The 22685-nt window shown below is 49.6% G+C and overlaps 2 protein-coding genes and 1 pseudogene across 2 annotated transcripts; 2 read left to right on the forward strand and 1 right to left on the reverse strand.

The window, feature by feature from the left end:
- The first annotated feature begins 8913 nt into the window (after window positions 1-8913).
- LOC123171327 (uncharacterized) lies at window positions 8914-14280 on the forward strand (annotated as a pseudogene).
- Window positions 11416-18524, forward strand: LOC123164735 (BTB/POZ and MATH domain-containing protein 1). Its single transcript, XM_044582282.1, has 3 exons — window positions 11416-12338; window positions 14304-14395; window positions 16906-18524. Exon 3 carries the CDS (start codon window positions 17304-17306, stop codon window positions 18321-18323), a length of 1020 nt encoding a protein of 339 aa, XP_044438217.1. The 5' UTR covers window positions 11416-12338; window positions 14304-14395; window positions 16906-17303; the 3' UTR covers window positions 18324-18524.
- LOC123164736 (uncharacterized) lies at window positions 15465-15969 on the reverse strand. Its single transcript, XM_044582283.1, has 2 exons — window positions 15660-15969; window positions 15465-15529 (listed from the first exon to the last, which is right to left on the reverse strand). Exons 1-2 carry the CDS (start codon window positions 15949-15951, stop codon window positions 15465-15467), a joined length of 357 nt encoding a protein of 118 aa, XP_044438218.1. The 5' UTR covers window positions 15952-15969.
- Window positions 18525-22685: the final 4161 nt, after the last annotated feature.

Here is a 22685-nt window from a genome sequence, read left to right on the forward strand (position 1 = left end):
TCCCGAGCCGCACAATCCTCGCTGGCTCAAAGACGATCTCGCCATAATCCAGTGGCTTTACACGCGCATCTCCACCGAGCTGTTCAACCTCGTTGTCAAGGACGGTGCCACCGCACGTGACATCTGGACAAAGCTCCGGCGTCTCTTTCAGGACAACCGCGACGCCCGCATCTCGGCCCTCAACGTCGAGCTCCGCACCATCACCCAGGGCGATCGTCCTGTTGGCGTCTTCTGTCAACAGATCAAGGCGATTGGCGATAAACTCGGGGAAACCGTTGCCGATCGCTCTCTTCTTCACGCTCTCATGGGCAGGCTGGACGAGCGGTTCGCGCAGCAGGCGTCGCTGATTCCTCTGCTTCGCCCCCTGCCGTCTCTGTCCGAGGCGAGGTCGATGCTGCAGCTCGAGGAGCAAACCCGGCGCGCAAGATCGGAGCTCCGCGTCTCTTCCACACCGCCGCCAATCCTGCTCCGTCGCCACCAGCATCATCCTCGGCGCCGCCCACCCCGCAGCCGCCTCCCGGATGGCGTCCAAGTCCAAATTACAAGGGCAAAAACCCGGTCTATCGACCGCCCAAGCAGCACTCGTCGGCTTCCTCGTCGTCATCCGCGCCTCCACCGCTGGCGCCTCCATCGGCGCCAACGCCACCGGCGCCCGCGGCGCCCCCGGCTTCTTCAACATGGCGGCCTACTGCTGATCCCTGGACGGGGCTCGTTCAGGCATGGCCGATGCCCTGGACCGTGCCTTCCCCCTACGGTGCTCCTCCTGCATACAGTGGAGCCTGGGCGCCCGGCATGCGTCCCTCCGTCGGGGCTCCCGGCCTTCTTGGCTCCCGGCCGCCGCCGCATGCGTACACGGCCTATGCCCCTCTGTACCAATCTTCGGCGCCTCCATCAGCACCACCTCCGTACCTCTACGGCGCTCCTACAACAGGTTGGGATCTTGCTGGTCCATTGGCGTCGCCGTCTGCATCTCCCCACCAGCTGGCGCCCCCTGCTACAACTTCGGCACCACCAACCTGGGATCAAGCTGCTCTCATCGCCGCCCTGAACTCACTTACCACCCAGGACACAGGTACGGAGTGGATTTTTTATTCCGGTGCATCTTCGCATATGTCTGCATCATCTAGTACGCTGTCATCCATCCATCCCTCCATTCTATTTCCCTCTATCACCATTGGTGATGGCTCTACTGTACCCGTTTCATGCGTCGGCACCACCTCTTTTCATTTTCTCACTCACCCCTTCTTCTTCGTGAGGTTCTGGTCGCTCCTGCTTTAATTAAAAACCTGATCTCTGTCCGTCGTTTTACCATAGATAACCAAGTTTCTGTTGAGTTTGATCCCTTTGGGTTGTCTGTGAAGGATCTCCACAGCAAGGCGGTGATAGCTCGGTTCAATAGCTCTGGCGATCTCTACACCATCAACGGCGCATCCACTCCATCCCTCACCTCAAGCCATGCATGCCTCCGTCACTCTATGGCATCGCCGTTTCGGTCATCCCAACGCCACCACCACTACAAAGCTTCTTCAAGAGTTCCAACTCCCGCATGATCGAGGCTCTCATGACGCATCTCTCTGTCACGCGTGTCAGTTGGGCAAACATGTTCGCTTGCCCTTTAGTACATCTACTACTACTAGCACTTTTCCTTTTGAGTTGTTGCATTGTGACTTATGGACCTCGCCTATCCCTAGTGTGTCTGGTTTTAAGTACTATCTTGTAATCGTGGATGATCATTCTCACTATATTTGGACCTTTCCCATTCGCTCTAAATCTGATGTTCACCCACTCTTTGTAAATTTTCAGCGCTATGTTTATACACACTTCTCCCTTCCCATTCGCTTTGTGCAATGTGACAATGATAAAGAATTTGACAACACTCGCAACAGAGAATTCTTCTTACAACATGGCATTCTCCTTCGCTGTTCTTGCCCATACACTTCATCTCAAAACGGAAAAGCGGAGCTATCCCTTCGTACCATTAACGACATCCTGCGCACTCTTCTCATCCAGGCCTACATGCCGCCTCATTTTTGGGCCGAAGCGCTTCGTCACGCCACATATCTTCTTAACATTCGCCCCACCACCACCAGCCCCAAGTCTTCCCCGTACGAATCCTTATTTCTAGCCCCACCCTCCTACAACAGCCTACGCAATTTTGGCTGCCTCTGTTTTCCAAACATTAGCTCCACAGCCTCCCACAAGCTCTCCCCTCGTTCCTTGCCCTGCGTATTCCTCGGTTACTCTGATTCGCACAAAGGATGTCGTTGTCTTGACATACAAACTGGTCGCGTTTATATTTCTCGCCATGTCACATTCGACGAAACCATCTTTCCCTTTGTGTCCCACACCCCGCCAGATTTTTCTGCTCCAATCACTACATCCTCCAACCCCAACTCGGCCTCCATGCATGGCCTGCATGGCCCTGTTCACGTGGTCACATCGCCGTCCCTACCAGCCCCCACTATCTCTATCGATCCCCGTGCCCCCTCCACTGCTTCCGCGCCCAGGAGGCCATCCTCTCCGGGATCCACCCCGCCTCCCTCCAATGACCGTCTTCCCATGGCATCCACTGGCCAATCCGCCCCCTCCTTCCCAGATTCTCCTGCCACCTCTCCCTCCACAGATTCGCCCGCGCCCGCCACTACACCCATGCATGCAACTTTGTCCCCCACCCATGCAACCTCTCCTACGCACTCTGATTGCTCGTCACCACCGCATCCACACATCCCGCCTTCTCCTCCATCTTCTACGTCCCAGCCACACCATCCATTACCACCCGCTGCCGTACCAGTACCTATTACCACTAATGATCACACCATGCGTACTCGCGCCAAATCAGGATTCCGCCAACTAGCTAAACGCCTCAACCTCACCGCTTCATCCACTTCTCTCTCCCCCATACCACACTCTTACAAAGCCGCTCTTATTGACCCCAACTGGTTCCACGCAATGAAGGAGGAGTATGACGCTCTTCTGCAGAAAAACACATGGTCTCTTGTTGCACGCCCAGCCGGTGCTAATGTTGTTTCCGGCAAGTGGGTTTTTCGGCACAAATTCAACTCCGACGGGTCTCTCTCTCGCTACAAAGCTCGTTGGGTTTGCCGCGGTGACTCTCAGCAAGCCGGCATTGACTTCGACGAAACTTTCTCGCCTGTCGTTAAGCCCAGCACAATTCGTGTGGTTCTTAGTCTTGCCGTTTACTCTTCTTGGCCCATTCACCAATTGGATGTGAAGAACGCTTTCTTGCACGGCACTCTCAATGAAACCGTTTTCTGCCGTCAGCCTCTTGGATTCACTAACCCATCCTTCCCTGACCATGTGTGCCACCTTCAAAAATCGCTCTACGGTCTCAAACAGGCGCCCCGGGCTTGGTTTCAACGTTTTGCCACATTTCTTCACGCCATCGGTTTTCAACCTTCTCGTTCTGACTCTTCCCTCTTTATTCTCAAAACAGACACACACATTGCATATCTCCTCTTATATGTAGATGACATCGTGCTCACCGCTTCTTCTGACTCTTTTCTTTCCACCATCATCCATTCCCTTCGCCACGAGTTCAGCATGACCGACCTTGGGCCTCTTCATCACTTTCTCGGCATTGCGGTCTCTCGTTCCTCCTCCGGCCTTTTTCTTTCTCAGCGTCAATATGCAATCGATCTTCTCTCCAAGGCCGGCATGTCTGACTGCCATCCCTCTCGCACTCCAACTGAAACGGGTTCTAAACTTTCCTGCGATGGCGAGCCCTTCTCTGATCCCACACTCTACCGCAGCCTCACCGAAGCCCTTCAGTACATGACTCTAACTCGTCCTGAGCTCACCTACGCAGTCCAACAAGCCTGTTTATACATGCATGACCCGTGTATTCCTCACTACAATCATGTTAAACGCATTTTGTGTTACCTCAAAGGAACTCTTGATCATGGTCTTTCCATCACACCTTCCTCTCCCACCACTCTCACAGCGTATTTTGATGCAGACTGGGTTTGCCTGTCCGGATACTCGTCGATCCACTTCTGGTTATTGTGTGTATCTGGGTGATAACTTGATTTCATGGTCTTCGAAGAGACAGCTCACTGTTTCCAGGTCATCTGCTGAAGCTGAATATCGCTCCGTCGCCCACGCCATCGCCGAAACCGTCTGGCTTCGTCACCTTCTCAGCGAGCTCCGCCGGCCTCTCCATCAAGCTACCGTCGTTTATTGTGATAATATCTCCGCTGTGTACATGTCATGTAACCCTGTACAGCATCGTCGTACTAAACACATAGAGATAGACATACACTTTGTTAGGGAGAAGGTCGCTCTGTTCTGCATGTCCCCACCAGCGCGCAATTTGCCGACATCTTCACCAAGGGACTGCCAACTGCTTCCTTCCTCGACATTTGAGCCAGTCTCAACGTCGCCAAGCCCGCCGCTGACACTGCGGGGGGTGTTAGACCGCTGACTGTGCTCAGCCCACGATCTACGCACGATCCCCGTGCACGTACTGCTTTCGGTTGGGCGCTTCCCTCCTATATGTAATCCCACCTGTACTCTGTATGGAATCAAGGAAAGTACTCAATCAGTTTACACGTAGGTGGAGGCCAGGTGGTTTGGCTCGAAGGTTATGCAGTGTGAGTGAATTTTGAGCAATTGTTTGACGAGAAGACACTGGTTGAACTGATGCAACGACAGAAACCCAAGACCCCCACGAGAGAAGGGAGCACAGACCGCATCCCACGCAACTTTACACTGACCCCCAGAGATCGTATCCTGTCCTGCCCAGAAGAAAGCCCGGCAGCGACTATCGATGGCCTGGATTGTACCTAGAGGAAGCAGAAGGGCAGACATCGCATAGAGTGGGAGGGCACGTAGGACCGCCCGCACTAGGATGGCCTTGCCGGCTAAGGAAAGCAGCAGGCCCCGCCAACCAGCGAGTCTCCGATCCACTTTGTCTACGATGAAAAAAAAGCCGATAGGTTAAGCTTGTGAGTGGAGAGAGGTAGGCCCAGGTAGCTTTGAGGGAAGGTGGCCACAGGGCAGCCCAGCACCGCAGCCATAGAGGAGGCGAGAGCATCATCCACATGAATAGGGGCGAAGGTGCTCTTGTGAAAATTTATCTGAAGCCCGGTGGTGGCCGAGAATTCTAGTAGAATTGATTTGAGGTGAATTAAGTGCTCCAAGCTAGCCTGAAGGATAATTAGAGTATCATCGGCGTACTGAAGGACTGGGCACGGGAGAGAGCTGTCTAGAGGATGGTGAAGGAGCCCCGAAGCCGATGCGTGCAGAATAAGACGCTGAAGAATGTCGGCGATGAGGATAAATAGGTACGGGGACATGGAGTCGCCCTGGCGCAGACCTTTTTTGCAGTGAAACCAGGGCCCAGGGGTCCCGTTTAGGAGCACAGAGGATTGGCTCGATCTGTTTAGTTGATCTATCCAGGAGCACCAAAGAGGGGGGAAACCTTTCGCCTGCAAGACGGCCGTGATGGCCTCCCAAGATATTGAGTCAAAGGCTTTTTGGACAATAGCAGCCTTTTTGCGCTTGAAGCAAGACTGGACGATATCTGCAGCATGCGTGAAATTGTCTGCGATCCCTCTACCCCGGACAAAACCAGATTGGTCATGGTGGATCATATGGTTGATGGAAGGTTGAGTCCGATTAGAGAGGCATTTGGAGGTGATTTTTATAGCGCAATTTTGCAGGGACACAGGGCGGTAGCTCCCTGGTTCATTGGCGCCAATTTTCTTGGGGATGAGAACTATGAAAGCTTTGTTGATCCGTTTAAGATCCGCGGAGCAGCTGTGGAACCCGTGCAGCAGACTGAGAAGGTCATTTTTAACCAAATCCCAGTTGGCTTTAAAGAAGGCAGGGCCTAAGCCATCCGGTCCCGGGCTGGCGTTGTCATTCATGCCCCAAAGAGCGGTTTTGGAAAGCTCATAAAGCTGCTTCTTCAGCTCATTCCTGTTTATTCTCTTCAGCTCATTCCTGTTTATTCTATGCAAACCAGAAACCAATGCATTTTCTAACAAAATGTTGCAGATTCATAGTTCCCTCTGATATCTGCATCTGACATTTTCTCGTTGCAAATTGTTTCATTATCCGTCTCCTTATAAGCTTATCTGATACATAACCAGTGTGTGCAGGGCTTGGCAAGAACCTGGTTTCCAGTGTTGTTAAGAGTTCTTTTTCGACAAAGGGCAAGTTTAGTGTTTGTTTTGATGCCTTATCCAGGTATGGATTCTTCCTGATCAGGTCCACTTGAAGGTTTTGACTTTCGGTTTGTGAATTTTTTTGCCCAGAGCGAGATGGCCGATTTTCGGCCATTTTCAAAAGTTCGGCCTAAATTTGACCCAAATTTGGCTTAAATTTGACCAAATTTTGACAAAAATCCATTTTTTCGCCGGAAGGTATTTTTCGCCTCTGACCGAGATAGCCGAAATTCGGCCGAAATCTGTTTTTCTCGGCCGAAATTCAAAACTCGGTTGAACAAGCCTTGACTGTTCAAAAGTCGATGATTTCCAAACTCCACGAATATAATTGATGGTATGGCAGCCATGCAACTTTGTTATTTGTAGATGCTAAGAATTTATCAAATGAATGTTATTTGTCATGTGCAAGCAGCTCATTTACAGCTTATAGTATTATTCTTCTTTAGAAATGACATATGTGATGCATCGACTCTTATTACAAGAAGCCAGAAATTTAATTATGAAAAAAAAATCCATATTTTTATGTTGTTTACTTTTTTGGTGCCTTTAGAGCATCTCCAGCCATCCCCCAAGACGCCCCCCCTCCCCCAAGCCACTTTTTGGGCTCCGGCAGTAAAAAAAGCTCCCACTCGCGCCCCCAAAGCCCCACTTTTCGCCGGATTTGGAGAAAACTGACGCTAGCAAACCCACCCCAAACCCAGCCCCCTGGGGGGCAGCTGGGCGTGCCGGCAGTTTCTTTTTTTTTGCGGTTGGCCCACCCTCCACCTCCCTCTCGCCTCTCTTTTCATCTGGGCCCCACCCACGTGCCCTCACCCTCTCTCCTCTCTTTCCTCTCTCCCCTCCCGTGCCTCTCTCTCTCTCTCGAGCGCGCCGACGAGGCCCCGACCCTGCCGCCCAAGCCGCGGCGCCCCTCTCCTCCGACCCCTCCTCCTTCCCAGCCGGCATCCGCCACCCGCCGCCGCCTCAACGACTCCGCCCTCGGCCATCGCCGCCGCCCGAGCAACGAGCAGCCGTCCGACTTCGGCGCCGCCGCGGACGGGCCGCCGACGCCTTTCCCATGGGCCATGGGACGTCACATCCGTCGAGGGCGAGGCCGGTGCAGGCGCTGCAGTCGCACGGCGACCGTGGTGTACGCGCTGGCGCCCAAGTTCCGGGAGGTGCGCGAGTTCGTCATCGCCAACCGGCACTCGTTCGAAGACCGCGCCCCGGACGCGTGGATGAACCCGGTGCTGCCCGACTGCGCGGCGTGCGGGGAGAAGGGACCTGCAGCGCCGCCTCAACGAGCGTTCCGGCCTCGCCGGCCTGGGCACGAACGGGCAAGGAGGACCTGGGCAGCGAGGCGCGCGCCGAGGAGCTCGCGGCGGACGGTGGCGGGCGTCCTCGACGGTGCTGGAGACGGTGGCGTACGCCGGTGTCGAGCTGTGGGGTGACACCACGCGTCCTCGGAATGCGTCTTGGGTGGGGGACAGCTAGGAAATTTTGCCTCCCCAAGCCAAAAATTCCGCCGGCGCGACCCCAAGCGGCGAAAAAAAGACCTCCTGGGGGCGCCAACGAGTGGAGATGCTCTTATGCTATAGATCATAACTGGGGATGCCAGTGGGCAACACGAAGCATGCATATCACTATGGTTAAAGTAGACTCTATATTAAGTTCAAGTGGAAAATTGCAGTATATTGTGCAGGCTTTGTGGATTACCCAGCCTGCATTTGTTTTGTAACTGTACATATATAAATTGCATAACATGAAGTTATTTCAAGGCGACGTCCCGAAGGTGGCACCAACAACGATCAGCGTGGACGGTAGAAAAGTAGGATAATAGGTGTGGGGATCCAAGACATTTTGTAGGTTGTCTCTGAATGTAGTGTCTCAGCTATGAGACAATGTTGGGTGCGAATAAGGCCCTTGGGCCCCGACTTTGTGCCAGTGGCATTCGTTTAGGCACCGATGATTTTTTGAAGGTGTGTTCTCATGGATCTGACTTTGTGCCAGTGGCATTTGTTTGTGTGTCACGGCCTTCTTTTCTTGAGAGCTGTCGTTCTCTTTGATCTAGTATATAAAATGGAAAGCCCTATTCTTTACTACTGAGTGCTGGAGCAACGATGTCGGCCATGGTTTTGATCGATTTGCAAACGAATAAGTTTTTGTGTCATGTCATGGTGTAGATGAGTTTCAGTCTGTGCATGAGTGTAGTTTGTTAGAACCTGACCTTGTAAGTTGGTGAGTTTGTTTATTTTGTATCTTAAGCACACTGTTAAACTGGAGCCTGATGCAATTTGTATAAGCACATGACCCGGTGTAGTTTTCAGTCATGTACAGCGCTGCAACCTGATAAGCAGTAGAGACAGGGTAAGTGTCAGCATGTGGTGTAGCTTGACATGGCCAGGTACTGCTGCATCGACAGCAAGGTTGAACAAGGGTGAGGTGCATCGTGCTGCAACCTAACATACCCAACTATTTACTCTGAAAGAATAGAAAGAAAAAAGGAAGGCTCCCGATTATTCAGCCAAATCCTATGTCTCCGCTCTGGTTTTTACCTCTGTTTTCTTCTCCGACGACTTCAGTTAATCTGCCTGTGTATCCATTGGATCCCACCGGCTAAGCTAGTTCGTGTGAGATTGAGGAGACCTTACATAGTTGACTGTTCGTGTTGCTTTCCTTGATGATTATAAGATAATAATGTAGAGTGCCTAAAAAAAACTAGAGTAGTAGAAAAGAAAGCAGTTAGGCAGAATAAATGGTCAGATCAGGTGGTGGGGAATTTTTATTTGTTAAATAAATGTCCCTTTCTTTGCATACTTTCTCATTTCAAGGGGGCCTGCTCGAGTGAATATTTTCATGTTTCCACTCATCTCACCTAGTCACCTTCCACTCACTCGGTCGCCCACCATCAACGCGAGTCGCTGGTGTAGTCTTGTTTATTCTTGCTGGGTGCACACTCTTATCTTCTCCCTCTGTAACCTCTCTCTTCTCCCTCTTTACTCCCCCATCCCCTGTGTCCAGAGCTAGCCTGCCTCACTCTCTTCGTCTCCTCTGTCGTTGGCGTGAGGCCGAAGCAAGGCCCGCCGACGTAGCAGGGACACGAAGCGCGTCGCCAGCGGACTGGTTCTGCTCTGGTGGCACAGCGAGTCGTCCTTCGCCTCCTTGCGCGGTGAGTTTTTTTTTATATTGATATTGGAAGAGAAGTGCTAAATTGTACTGATCCACAACCATTCCCACGCAGACACATTTGATTTCACTCTTAGGCGAAGCTTCGACTGTGACCACTCTCAGGTCTTCGCCATGGAAAAGGCCTGCACAAACCTCACCGATGTCGTGCGCTCGGTGCGGCTGCTCAAGATTAAGGGCTATAGCTTGACAAGGGACATCAGCAGCGACCATTGCTTTAAATCCAGATGGAATGTCGATGGGTACGAGTGGGAAATCCGTATATATCCAAGGTCCCGGGAGTCCAATCATGTCAACGGAAGATGCGTGGCTCTGCATCTTATCTTCCTCAGTGAAGCCCGCATGGGGGCTGTGAGAACGACTCTGCGCTGCTGCTTGGTAGATCCGAGAGGAATATTTAAACCATCTAGAGAAGATCGTCGGTCTCTAACATTCAGGAAGCCCCAGGACACCTCGTACACGGTGATTCTGATGGAAAAAGATGAGTTTGAAGCATCGGGTTATGTCAAGGATGATTCTTTTACCGTGCAATGCACCCTTGACGTTCTCAAGGAACTACCAGATGCAACAGCCCCACTTAAAGAACTGCATCTGCCATCATGTAACCTGCACCTGCAATTTGCTCAACTCCTTCAGAGCGAGACCGGAGCGGACGTCACATTTCTCGTGTCCGGCGAATCCTTCGCTGCGCACAAGCTCATCCTCGCTGCAAGGTCCCCTGTCTTCATGGCCGAGTTCTTTGGAAACATGAAGGAGAAGTGCTCGCAGAGTGTGGAGATCGAGGACATGGAGGCTGAGGTGTTCAAGGCCCTTCTTAAGTTCATCTACACCGACACTGTGCCGGAATTCAGACATCAGGCGGAGGTGGATGCGGAGGCCGTCTACACTGACTCTGTTCCAGAGTTCGAACAACAGGAGGAGGTGGATGCGGAGGCGGCGACGGTGATGGCTCAGCATCTGCTTGCTGCTGCTGACAGGTATGGACTGGACAGGCTCAAGCTCATCTGCGCCCGCGAGCTCTCTGGTGGCATCAACATCGACACGGCAGCGACAGCTTTGGCTTTAGCCGAGCAGCACAACTGCCCGGAGCTAAAGGCGACGTGTGCTGATTTCATTATCAGAACCTCTGCCACTCTTGATGCCGTGTTGGCGACGGAGGGGTTTAAGCACCTCGAGGAAAGCTGCCCACTGGTGGTGATTGACCTTCTCAAGTCCGCGCGAGGAAGAAAAACTTGAAGCATATCTTGGAGTCGTGGGGCCAAGATTTGATAGTCCATGGTATTGTATCTGTTTGAAGTCTAGTATACTGCCATATGCCGTCTTTCAATAAAATTTAAAACCTTCCTATGTACGTCTGTATATGCTCTGGGCATCTATTTGCTTACATTTCCACTTCCTTTGATGTAATTTGTGCTATTATTGTGATTGTGATTGTGATGAGCTGAACATCAGGATAGTAACTTGACTAGTCCAGAAGCTCATGTCTTTTTGTGATGGTGGTGAACTGAATATCATGTATTTAGAGTAAATTCCAGCCCGCCCGCGTCCATGCAACTAAGCAAAAATATGAGCCGGCATCCTATTTTTTGAGAAAACAGAGTTACAGTAATTTAATTCTGATATGGCTGTTACTAACAAACCCAAGAGAGCTCAAATTTCCTCCCAGAAAACACATTAAATTAGTGCTTGTTTTATACAATAGTAAAATGCGATCCATTAGGTTAGTCTAAGCATAGATTTAATGATTATGCTACGGCCTAAGATTCAAGGAATAATTGTGACTCGTGAGTGCCCGTGTATGGGCTCTGACATTATGATGGATGCTTATTTGAAGTTATCTGAAGTGTTAGCGAGACAACACTGGACATGACCAGATAACACAAATGACAACTACTTTTCTAACAATATCACTACAGTTTAATGGGAGTAGAGATACAACTTTCCCTTTGTAAGTTTGTTAATTTGCAATTAATACTCTGGCAACATTAACTGGTTGCTCCAACTGCTTCAATAGAGCTACTACCAGCCCCGTCCACCCAGTCTTGGTCGGGGGTATCCGGACTGTACCGATCGCTGTCAGAGTCAGAGGCTGACCACAATTTGTGGTTGGCGATGAAGGAGAATTGGCACCACCGGTTGGGTCGCAGGACCGCTGCTGGTGGTGGTGGTGGTAGGCGTTAATGGCGTGGCGTCACCATGAGCAGTCGCTGGCGTTTGTCGACCAGAAGCGGGGCGAGGAAGTGGGGATTCGGCTCTGGAGAAGGACGGATCCTTGTGTGATACAGCACGCGAGGCATCGGATCTTGCCTTGGTTTCGTCAATGGGCGATCCGATCTGAGCAAGACGAACACCAACACGAACCAATCGCCGGCGGCAAAGCGGCGGCGGCCTGTTTTTCTTTTTTAATCAAAGCGGCGGTGTGGCTTTGTAGAGGGCGCGTCTCCTTTTCCTTTTCCGACTAGAATAAGGTTACTCGGCGCTGGAGAATTTTCTTTCCAACGGGGCCCACTTCCCAGTCATTTTTCCACTGGAAAGTCACCCGCCGTCAACGCCACTCGCCGCCGCGGCCATCTTGCTGGACGGCGGCTTCTCCCTCGCCCTCCATCCTACCTCCCTCGCTACCATCATCTTTCCCTATCCCACCATCACCATCACCTCACTCGTCGGAACCAGTAACCACCCCGTGCGCCCTCTCCTTGGGGCGCCGCCGTCACCCTCACCCTCTGCCCCCTCCACCGCTACAGCTCTCCGCTGGCTGGACACGGCAGACCCGGCTTGTTGGCACCCAAATCAGGCCGCTGTAGCACGGATCTGTTCGGATCTGCTTGCCGGACTCACGGGATGCCACCCGATTAACCCTCCGTACGTTGTCTTCACCGCCTCCTCCGCCGGCCCATTCTCCGGAAGCTCGGGACCCTTCTTCTCCGGTGGCTCGGTCAGGCTGCCTTTGCCTCCTCGCTCGCTCTCAGCCGTGCTCTGGATCTTGTAAGTTGTAACCCTGCCTGTCTCACCTGCACTGAACTGCAACTGTTCCCACGCAGAAACGTTTGATCTGAACCGAAGAGGAAACATTCCCCCGTGTTCCCTATCCAATCTTTACCATGGAAACCGCCATCAAAAACGTCACCAATGTGGTTCGCTCCATGAAGCTGCTCAAGGTCGACGGCTACTGTGCCACCAAAACCATGGGCAACGAGGACTGCATCAAGTCCACTTACAACATTGGTGGCTATGAGTGGGAGATCTGCATCTACCCCGCGATGATGCCGCGCGCAAGCGACGGCACTCCGTGGGTGGCGGTGAAGCTCGTGTTCCTCAGCGAGACCTGTCCGTCCATCGTGAGGGCGAACCTGAGCTGTCGTCTGGTTGATCCGAGAAGCGTGCTTCGACCGTCCGAAGAAAAGAGTGTGTCATGTATATTCAACCGTTCATGGGTATCACGTTTTCTGCAGATGTGCTCGCCTTTTGTCAGTGAAGATTTTTCGCTTCCAGTCCGTCTCATGTCGACGGGCACCCTAGCATCATCCGGTTATCTCAGGAATGATTCTTTTACGGTGCTATTTGTCGTCACGGTGCTGAAGGATGATTTGCCAGCACGAGCAATCCCAGGTAAAGAAGTGACTGTGTCATCACCGATCCTGCAGAACCACCTTGCTGAGCTCCTGCGTACTGGGTTGGAAGCGGATGTCACATTTCTCGTGTCCGGCAAGTCCTTCGCTGCACACAAGGTCATTCTGGCTGCAAGGTCCCCTGTACTGATGGCCGAGTTCCTTGGCCACATGAAGGAGACGAGCTCTCGCAGCGCGTGGAGATCAAGGACATTGATGCGGTGGTATTCAAGTCGTTGCTTTACTTCATCTACACCGACTCTGCTGGAATTTTGATCTTCAGCATGAGGCAGTCACGATGTTGGCTCAGCATTTACTTGCAGGTGCTGACAAGTATAGACTGGACAGGCTCAAGGAGATCTGCGAAGGCAAGCTATCTGATGGCATCAGTGTCGACACAGCAGCAACTACTCTGGCATTAGCAGAGCAGCACAACTGCCCGCAGCTCAAGGTGAAATGTGTCGACTTCATCGTTAGCACTCCTGCAATTCTTGATGCTGTGTTGGCGACGGATGGATATAAGCATCTGGAAGCAAGCTGTCCTATGGTGTTGCCTGAGCTTCTTAAATCTGCGGGGCAGAAAGAGTTGACTGGTGACCGTAAGGGTGCTAAAGGTCCAAGATTTAAATCTGTTGTAGTCTCTGTTCATGGTCGCCATGCATCTGTAGTCTAATAGAAACATGTGTCTATATTCACCTAAATTGGAAAACTTATGTCCATCTACGTATGTTATGAGCAGCTTAATGCTTGCATTTCCTCTCCAGTTTGATCTAATTTAGTGCTAAATGGTCCAAATTTTGGTAGCCCTCTTGTTCTGTGCTGTCATTATTTGCACAATGATGCATATGTGATTATGTGTGCCCAGCTTGGTAAAACTTTGTTGTTTTGGTGATGTCATGATTTCCTCAGTTGCAGACTGCAGCAACACAATCCTGATGTTTATTTTACCTTGTAGTATTGTTGTGTGCCGCGAATTCTTTTGAACACATCGTCACATCAGATTTCGGAACAGCACCAGGAAACTAAGTACCATCTGATTGTCTTAGTTACAAAGTAAGGGGCTTTCTGTGTTGTAGGCCAATAACCAACACCTGAACCAGCCTAGTGTTCTTGAAACTGTCTTGGCGACGGAGGGGTATATGCATCTGACAGCAAGCTACCTTTCAATGCTGGGTGACCTTCTCTAGTCTGCGCGTGGGACTTGATGTCCAAAATATGATGTTGCATAGTCTCTCTTTGTGTTTGTCATGTTTCCATGTCTAGTTAACTTATGTTTTGTACCCTGTCTTTCGAATGAACTAAAGCATGCAAGCTTAGTGTGTTGTTTCGATGCTTTCTGCAGGTTTGATCTCTTCGTGATCAGGTCCCTCTGAACAAGCCTTGACTGCCTAGAGTGCTTAAGCCAAAGATCTCCAGGAATGCAATTTATGCTAGGTATGGACATGCAGTTTTTGCTATGATATTATCTCATGAATGTTATTTGTCATGCATAAGTGACTCATTTGCAGCTAGAACATCATTCTTCATAAATTACTCTTGCCATCATGCATCTACTACAAGAAACTGCAAGTGATTAGGAACAAATTAGTTTGACTTAGGACAAAACTATACCTTTTATTAATTTGGAATGGAGGTAGTAGCAACTAGATATCTGTGAGAATCTTGTATCCACAGCCAACGATGATCTAATGAGTTTAACAAAAAAATTGAACACAATATAAGTAATCTACATGTGCCAATATTTTATTTTATTTTGGACGAAAAAAAACATATTTTCTTGAAAACAGAGAATCCGAGCACCATTCCACATTATCCTTGTCAATATGTCCATTTTATTTGGAAATTGTCAATTGGCTCCCAACCTCCATGGGAGCCGGTATTTTCAAGTATACAAAAAATTAGAGGTTTCAACATATCTATATTTATCCCACAGATATATATAGATATGTTTGCAAAATTGCTCCTGAAGAAATAAAATGACTCGCTTGTTCCTAGCAAAAACTCAAAAGCCTGACTTGCTTCTGAGCGAATTATTTAGTTATTCTTATGAGGACAGGGATCGGCAAACCGAAGGCAAATCCTTATTAGCCTTGATTTGCCTCTACACATCCATAACTGCTGTTCGTTTTAAAATTCAGTAGCGATGCTACTTTGCTTCTGAGTCATGTTAATTTTTCTCCTTTCTCCTAGGTTACGATGAGTTGGTGAACATTTGAAGTTTAACTCTTCACTATGAGTTAGCTTAAGAAATATTTTCTTCCTTACTTTCTGTGGGAACAAAAAAGACGGACAAATTTGGTTCTTATGATTGAGTCACGGGTAGGCCAAATCAAAGTCAGATTAAACATAATTATGTATAGATGGCAGCAACGGAAACTCATGTTATTGCTTGCTGCTACAATCACAGCCGTTGAACATCATTTATATACGATCCCATGATCGAGAAGCTAGCTCTTCAATTTCTTTTCTCTTCTCTAAAAGCGGAGCAGCCAGCTCTTGGAAGTCAATTGGCCTTGTGGCCCCATTTCCTGTTGCAGTTTTGCACACAGATTGCGGTGTCAGCTGCATCTGCAAAATTTGCAATGCAAGAACAGAAATGATCAGAACAGTAGAAGAAACAATCCTTCTCAAAAGAATAGGAAACACAGATTTAATTCGTCAATTCAAAAGATGGAAAAGGAATGTGATGCCGTCTTACCGCCTGGCTCCACCGACCAGCCACAGACGCTCAGGTCCAGCTTGCAGGTCATCCTGCATGTGGCGCCGCCGTAGTCGCCTACAATGGCCTGGCTGGTGCCGGGGCTGGAGCTGCAGTAGTTGACGCAGGATGGGAGGCAGAGGCAGCGCGGTGCGTCCTGCCTGCACTCGGAGTAGCAGTCTCCGTAGCAGTGGCAGAACTCGGACATGGCAGCCACCTGCTGCTGCTCCACGAGGAGCAGGTGCACGCACAGCGCGGCCATGGCGGCCACCCTCAACTTCTTGGCCTTCATCTCCTTCCTCGAGCAAGCTGTGGCCTCTTCTCCTTCTCGGGGAACAAGGGAGGCAGAGGAGAGAACTGTTGTGGCGAGAGCGTGAGGCTGTGTGGGTTCTTATGTGGGCACCGGAGCTCCGAGGACAAAACTGACATTTGAGATTTGACCATTGTAGTGTATTTCCCGGTAAATGAAATGGGCATGATTTTCCTTAGCATCGCCGCCGGGTTATCTGATGGAGCTGCCTGTATTGATGTAGAAAGAAGACAGAATGCAGTTCAGATACACTGCTGTTTATATACCACTGAAGGTTCAAATTCTAATACTAGTATGTGTTTAGCTTTAAAACACTACAGCTAAGCTGGGAGAAATCAGATTTCCTTGACTTGGCAGCAGGTAACTAGTTTATGCCCGAGCAGCAGAGAGCTGTAGAAAGGAAATTTGTGAAGGCAAGCTCTCTGATGGAAATTTGTGAAGGCAAGCTTTCTTCATTTATTGCTTGCCACATCATCTATTTTATCTAGATATGTGTGATGTTACTACCTATGTTACTCCCACTGTGGGTAGTCTTATGAGCAACTTACTGCTCGAGTTTGCACTCCAGTTCGATTTAATTCAGGGATAAATTATCCTAGATTCGGTATTCGTGTCCTTTGCTTGTCAAATATTGGCACAAGGTGATTAATACGTGTGCCCAACTTGGTTGAGACTTGTGCTTTTTCAGTGATGTTAAGACTTGAGAGTAGGATGATTCAGAGTGTGCAGAAGCTCAGCTCCAGCCACACCCAACACCTGAATCTGCGAAACCGCCATACTACTGTGTCTGATTTGTGCAGTTGTATACGTCCCACGGCATCCTGCGAGAATCTAGGCATAGCCGATGGTGGAAAGTTTTTTGTGTCATGTTTAGGTCATTCTTCCGTATCAGATTTATCTATGCAAAGCCTTGACAATGCTTGCTCTGTTTTTCAGGCAAAAAAGAAAATCGTTGATCGCTTGAGGCTTCTTAAAAAAAAGCTGGATGTAACACATGCAATGGAAGCACAGGTACTAGTACTCCTGTTTTGAACGCTTGACAACATGTTCACCCGACCCGAAGCGACCCAACAATTAATCCGGGCCATTACGACATCCATCCGTCGAGAAGGCCAACAGGTATAGTTTCTTCGTATTCTGCATTGACTGATCCTCGTCACCTGTTCGTTTCCATGGGTAATTAATCGACCAGGCCATGCACAACCGGGTGCTATAAATCTGCACCACCCCACGGTCTTCTCACACGGCAAAAAGATCTTCCGTCTCCAGCCTTTCTTAGTGAAAAAAATACAGTGTCCACCCTCTCGCAATGGCATTGGGAGCCAGCATGACCGATGCTGCGCGACGGTTTCCGCACGATGGTCACCATAGGCAGCGACGACTGCATCCGATCCGGCATGTGCGCCGTCGGCCGATATGAGTGGGAGATATGTGTATACCCTGCATGGACGGCGGGCAGCCCCGATGGCGATAAGTGGGTGGCGCTGCGCCTTGTCTTGCTAAGCAAACCCAACACCCCTGCTGTGAGGGCCAATCTACGCTGCCAGGCGGTGAATCCAAATCTGTGGTACGAAACCCCAGTGAAGAAACAGCCGGGAGTATTCGGGCGTCCCAAGAATTCTACACCGTTTGTTTACCTCGTCTCGGTGAGTGATGTTCAGAACAAGGGCTATCTCGCTGCCGATGCTTTGACCGTGGAATGCACCATCACGGTGCTCAAGGAGTCGCCGGCGCCGACTTCTCCGGCGAAAGAGATGCCCGTGCCATCGTCCAACTTGCACAAGAACCTCGGTGATCTCCCGCAGACCGAGATGGGGGCAGATGTCACTTTTCTCGTATCTGATGAGTCTTTTGCTGCGCATAAGAACATACTTGCCGCGAGATCCCCTGTTTTCAAGGCACAGTTTTTTGGAGAGATGAAGGAGAAGGTGTCTCAAGATGTTGTGGTTGATGGTATGGAGGCAGCAGGCTTCAAGGCCATGCTTCACTTCATCTACACCGACACTGTGCCCGAGCTTGAGCAAGGGCTCGAGGCGGTGATGGCTCAGCATCTTCTTGTGGCAGCTGACAGGTATGGACTGGACAAGCTCAAGATGTTCTGTGAAAACAAGCTCTCCAGTGGCATCACCGTTGACACGGCGGCGACGACTTTGGCCTTGGCGGAGCAGCACAATTGTTTACGTCTCAAGGCCAGCTGTGTCGAGTTCATCGTTAGCACACCTGAAGTTATTGACGCTGTCTTGGAGACGGAGGGGTATATGGATTTGGCTGCAAGCTGTTTTTTTGTGTGGGTAGGCTGCAAGCTGTTCTTCTGTGCTGGCAGATCTTCTCAAGTCTACGCGTGGGAGAAATAATTGATGGGTTGCTGATGAATGTTTTGTACTAGTAACTTGTGTTTCCCTTTAATTAGTGTGACGTAATTTACCGCTAAAATGTTCAGGATTGGCTATCTGTTTCTATGTGTGACAGTGTGAGTTCTTCTCTTTTGGAATAAAACAGCTCCGCCTCCTGCGCCGTCTCTGCGGCAGGTGTTGGCAGAAAAAAAAGGGGGAGAATTATACCATTAGAGCACTTTCTTTTAGATCCACCATTAGGGAACTCAGCGTTTTTTAAGAAAATTTAGGGTACTCAGCTGTGCGTTTCCACGTCTCCAGGAAGAACAAAGCCCATTTACTTTTTCCCTATAATAACAAATCGCGCCTTGGGCCGTTTTCTTTAGCAATACGTACCAAAATTTTAGGTACATCTTGCAAAGAAAGTGAACCTCTTTTTAGAAACTACTCCTACATTGAAATACTTTGTTTAAGTTAACTTTTCTTAGACCTCGAATCATCGACAATAGATTCAGAGAAGTATTTAAAAAAATATGTTCCACCATCAATAAAAAAGGGAAATTTATATCCAATAAAATATAAATGCAAAATTCGTTCTGTTGGGGATCGTTGCAGAAATTAATTTTTTTTTCTACGCATCACCAAGATCAATCTATGGTGCTTACTAGCAACGAGAGGGGAGTGCATGTTCATATCTTTGAAGATCGCGATGCGGAAGCGTTGCAAGAACGCAGTCGGTGGAGTCGTACACAAAGCGATTTAGATCTCGCCGAATCCGATCAAAGCACCGAACAACGGTGCCTCCGCGTTCAACACACGTGCAGCCCGGTGACGTCTCCCGCGCCTTGATCCAGCAAGGAGAGAGGGAGAGGTTGGGGAAGACTCCGTCCAGCAGCAGCACGACGGCGTGGTGGTGGTGGAGGAGCGTGGCACTTCAGCAGGGCTTCGCCAAGCACTGCGAGAGACGAGGAGGGAGAGGGGTAGGGCTGCGCCAAGAGAGAGGGAGACTCGTGTCTCTGGCAGCCCCAAAACCCCCACTATATATAGGGGGAGGGGAGGGGCTGCGCCCCCATCTAGGGTTCCCCCCTAGGGGTGGCGGCCAGCCCTAGATGCATCTAGGGGGCGGCCAGAGGGGGAGAGAGGGGGGCGCACCCTAGGTGGGCCTTAGGCCCATTTGAGCCTAGGGTTTCCCCTTCCCCTTCCCTGCGCCTTGGGCCTCTTGTGGGAGGCGCACCAGCCCACCTAGGGGCTGGTCCCTTCCCACACTTGGCCCACGCAGGCCTCCGGGGCTGGTGGCCCCTCCCGGTGGACCCCTGAAACCCTTCCGGTGGTCCCGGTACGTTACCGATAACGCCCAGAACACTTCCGGTGTCCAAAACAGGACTTCCCATATATAAATCTTTACCTCCGGACCATTCCGGAACTCCTCATGACGTCCGGGATCTCATCCGGGACTCTGAACAACATCCCGGTAACCACGTACATCTATTCCCTATAACCCTAGCGTCATCGAACCTTAAGTGTGTAGACCCTACGGGGTCGGGAACTATGCAGACATGACCGAGACATCTCTCCGGCCAATAACCAACAGCGGGATCTGGATACCCATGTTGGCTCCCACATGTTCCACGATGATCTCATCGGATGAACCACGATGTCAAGGATTCAATCAATCCCGTATACGATTCCCTTTGTCTACCGGTATAGCACTTGCCGAGATTCGATCGTCGGTATACCGATACCTTGTTCAATCTCGTTACGGCAAGTCTCTTTACTCGTTCCGTAACACATCATCCCGTGACCAACCCCTTAGTCACATTGAGCTCATTACGATGATGTCTTACCGAGTGGGCCCAGAGATACCTCTCCGTCATACGGAGTGACAAATCCCAGTCTTGATTTGTGCCAACCCAACAGATACTTTCGGGAATACCCGTAGTGTACCTTTATAGGCCACCCAGTTACGTTGTGAAGTTTGGCACACCCAAAGTACTCCTACGGTATCCTGGAGTTGCACAATCTCATGGTCTAAGGAAAAGATACTTGACATTAGAAAAGCTTTAGCAGACGAACTACACGATCTTGTGCTATGCTTAGGATTGGGTCTTGTCCATCACATCATTCTCCTAATGATGTGATCCCGTTATCAATGACATCCAATGTCCATGGTTAGGAAACCGTAACCATCTATTGATCAACGAGCTAGTCAACTAGAGGCTCACTAGGGACATGTTGTGGTCTATGTATTCACACATGTATTATGATTTCCGGATAACACAATTATGGCATGAATAATAGACAATTATCATGAACAAGGAAATATGATAATAACCATTTTATTATTGCCTCTAGGGCATATTTCCAACAGTCTCCCACTTGCACTAGAGTCAATAACCTAGTTACATTGTGATGAATCGCACACCCATAGAGTTCTAGTGTTGATCATGTTTTGCGCATGGAAGAGGTTTAGTCAACGGATCTGCGGCATTCAGGTCCGTATGCACTTTAAAAATCTCTATGTGTCGAACATTTTCATGAATGGAGTTGAAGCGACGCTTGATATGCCTGGTCTTCTTGTGAAACCTGGGCTCCTTGGCAAGGGCAATAGCTCCAGTGTTGTCACAGAAGAGAGTCATCGGGCCCGACGCATTGGGAATAACTCCTAGGTCGGTAATGAACTCCTTCATCCAGATTGCTTCATGTGTTGCCTTCGAGGCTGCCATGTACTCCGCTTCACATGTAGATCCCGCCACGACGCTTTGCTTGCAACTGCACCAGCTGATTGCCCCGCCATTCAAAATATACACGTATCCGGTTTGTGACTTGGAGTCATCCAGATCTGTGTCGAAGCTAGCATCGACGTAACTCTTTACGACGAGCTCTTCATCACCTCCATAAACGAGAAACATATCCTTAGTCCTTTTCAGGTACTTCAGGATATTCTTGACCGCTGTCCAGTGTTCCATGCCGGGATTACTTTGGTACCTTCCTACCAAACTTACGGCAAGGTTACATCAGGTCTGGTACATAGCATGGCATGCATAATAGACCCTATGGCCGAGGCATAGAGGATGACACTCATCTTTTCTCTATCTTCTGTCGTGGTTGGGCATTGAGCCGTGCTCAATCTCACACCTTGTAATACAGGCAAGAACCCCTTCTTGGACTGATCCATATTGAACTTCTTCAATATCTTGTCAAGGTATGTGCTTTGTGAAAGACCAATGAGGCGTCTCGATCTATCTCTATAGATCTTGATGCCCAATATATAAGCAGCTTCTCCAAGGTCCTTCATTGAAAAACACTTATTCAAGTAGGCCTTTATGCTTTCGAAGAATTCTATATCATTTCCCATCAATAGTATGTCATCCACATATAATATGAGAAATGCTACAGAGCTCCCACTCATTTTCTTGTAAACACAGGCTTCTCCATAAGTCTGTGTAAACCCGAACGCTTTGATCATCTCATCAAAGCGAATGTTCCAACTCCAAGATGCTTGCACTAGCCCATAGATTGAGCGCTGGAGCTTGCATACCTTCTCAGCATTCTTAGGATCGGCAAAACCTTCCTTAAGGAAACCATTAAGGAATGTCGTTTTGACGTCCATTTGCCATATCTCATAATCATAGAATGCGGCAATTGCTAACATGATTCGGACAGACTTCAGCTTCGCTACGGGTGAGAAGGTCTCATCGTAGTCAACCCCTTGAACTTGTCGATAACCCTTAGCGACAAGCCGAGCTTTATAGATGGTCACACTGCCATCTGCGTCCGTCTTCTTCTTAAAGATCCATTTATTTTCTATGGCTCGCCGATCATCGGGCAAGTCCGTCAAAGTCCATACTTTGTTTTCATACATGGATCCTATCTCGGATTTCATGGCTTCAAGCCATTTGTCGGAATCCGGGCCCGCCATCGCTTCTTCATAGTTCAAAGGTTCACCATTGTCTAACAACATGATTTCTAGGACAGGGTTGCCATACCATTCTGGTGTGGAACGTGTCCTTGTGGACCTACGAAGTTCAGTAGTAACTTGATCCGAAGTTCCTTGATCATCATCATTAACTTCCTCTCTAGTCGGTGCAGGCACCACAGAAACATTTTCTTGAGCTGCGCTACTTTCCGGCTCAAGAGGCAGTACTTCATCAAGTTCTACTTTCCTCCCACTTACTTCTTTTGAGAGAAACTCTTTCTCTAGAAAGGATCCATTCTTGGCAACAAAGATCTTGCCTTCGGATCTGAGGTAGAAGGTGATACGTCTCCAACGTATCTATAATTTATGAGGTATTCATGCTATTATATTATCCATCTTGGATGTTTAATGGGCTTTACTATGCACTTTTATATTATTTTTGGGACTAACCTATTAACCCAGAGCCC

Source organism: Triticum aestivum, chromosome 7D (genome assembly GCF_018294505.1).
Source record: "Triticum aestivum cultivar Chinese Spring chromosome 7D, IWGSC CS RefSeq v2.1, whole genome shotgun sequence".
NCBI lineage: Eukaryota > Viridiplantae > Streptophyta > Magnoliopsida > Poales > Poaceae > Triticum > Triticum aestivum.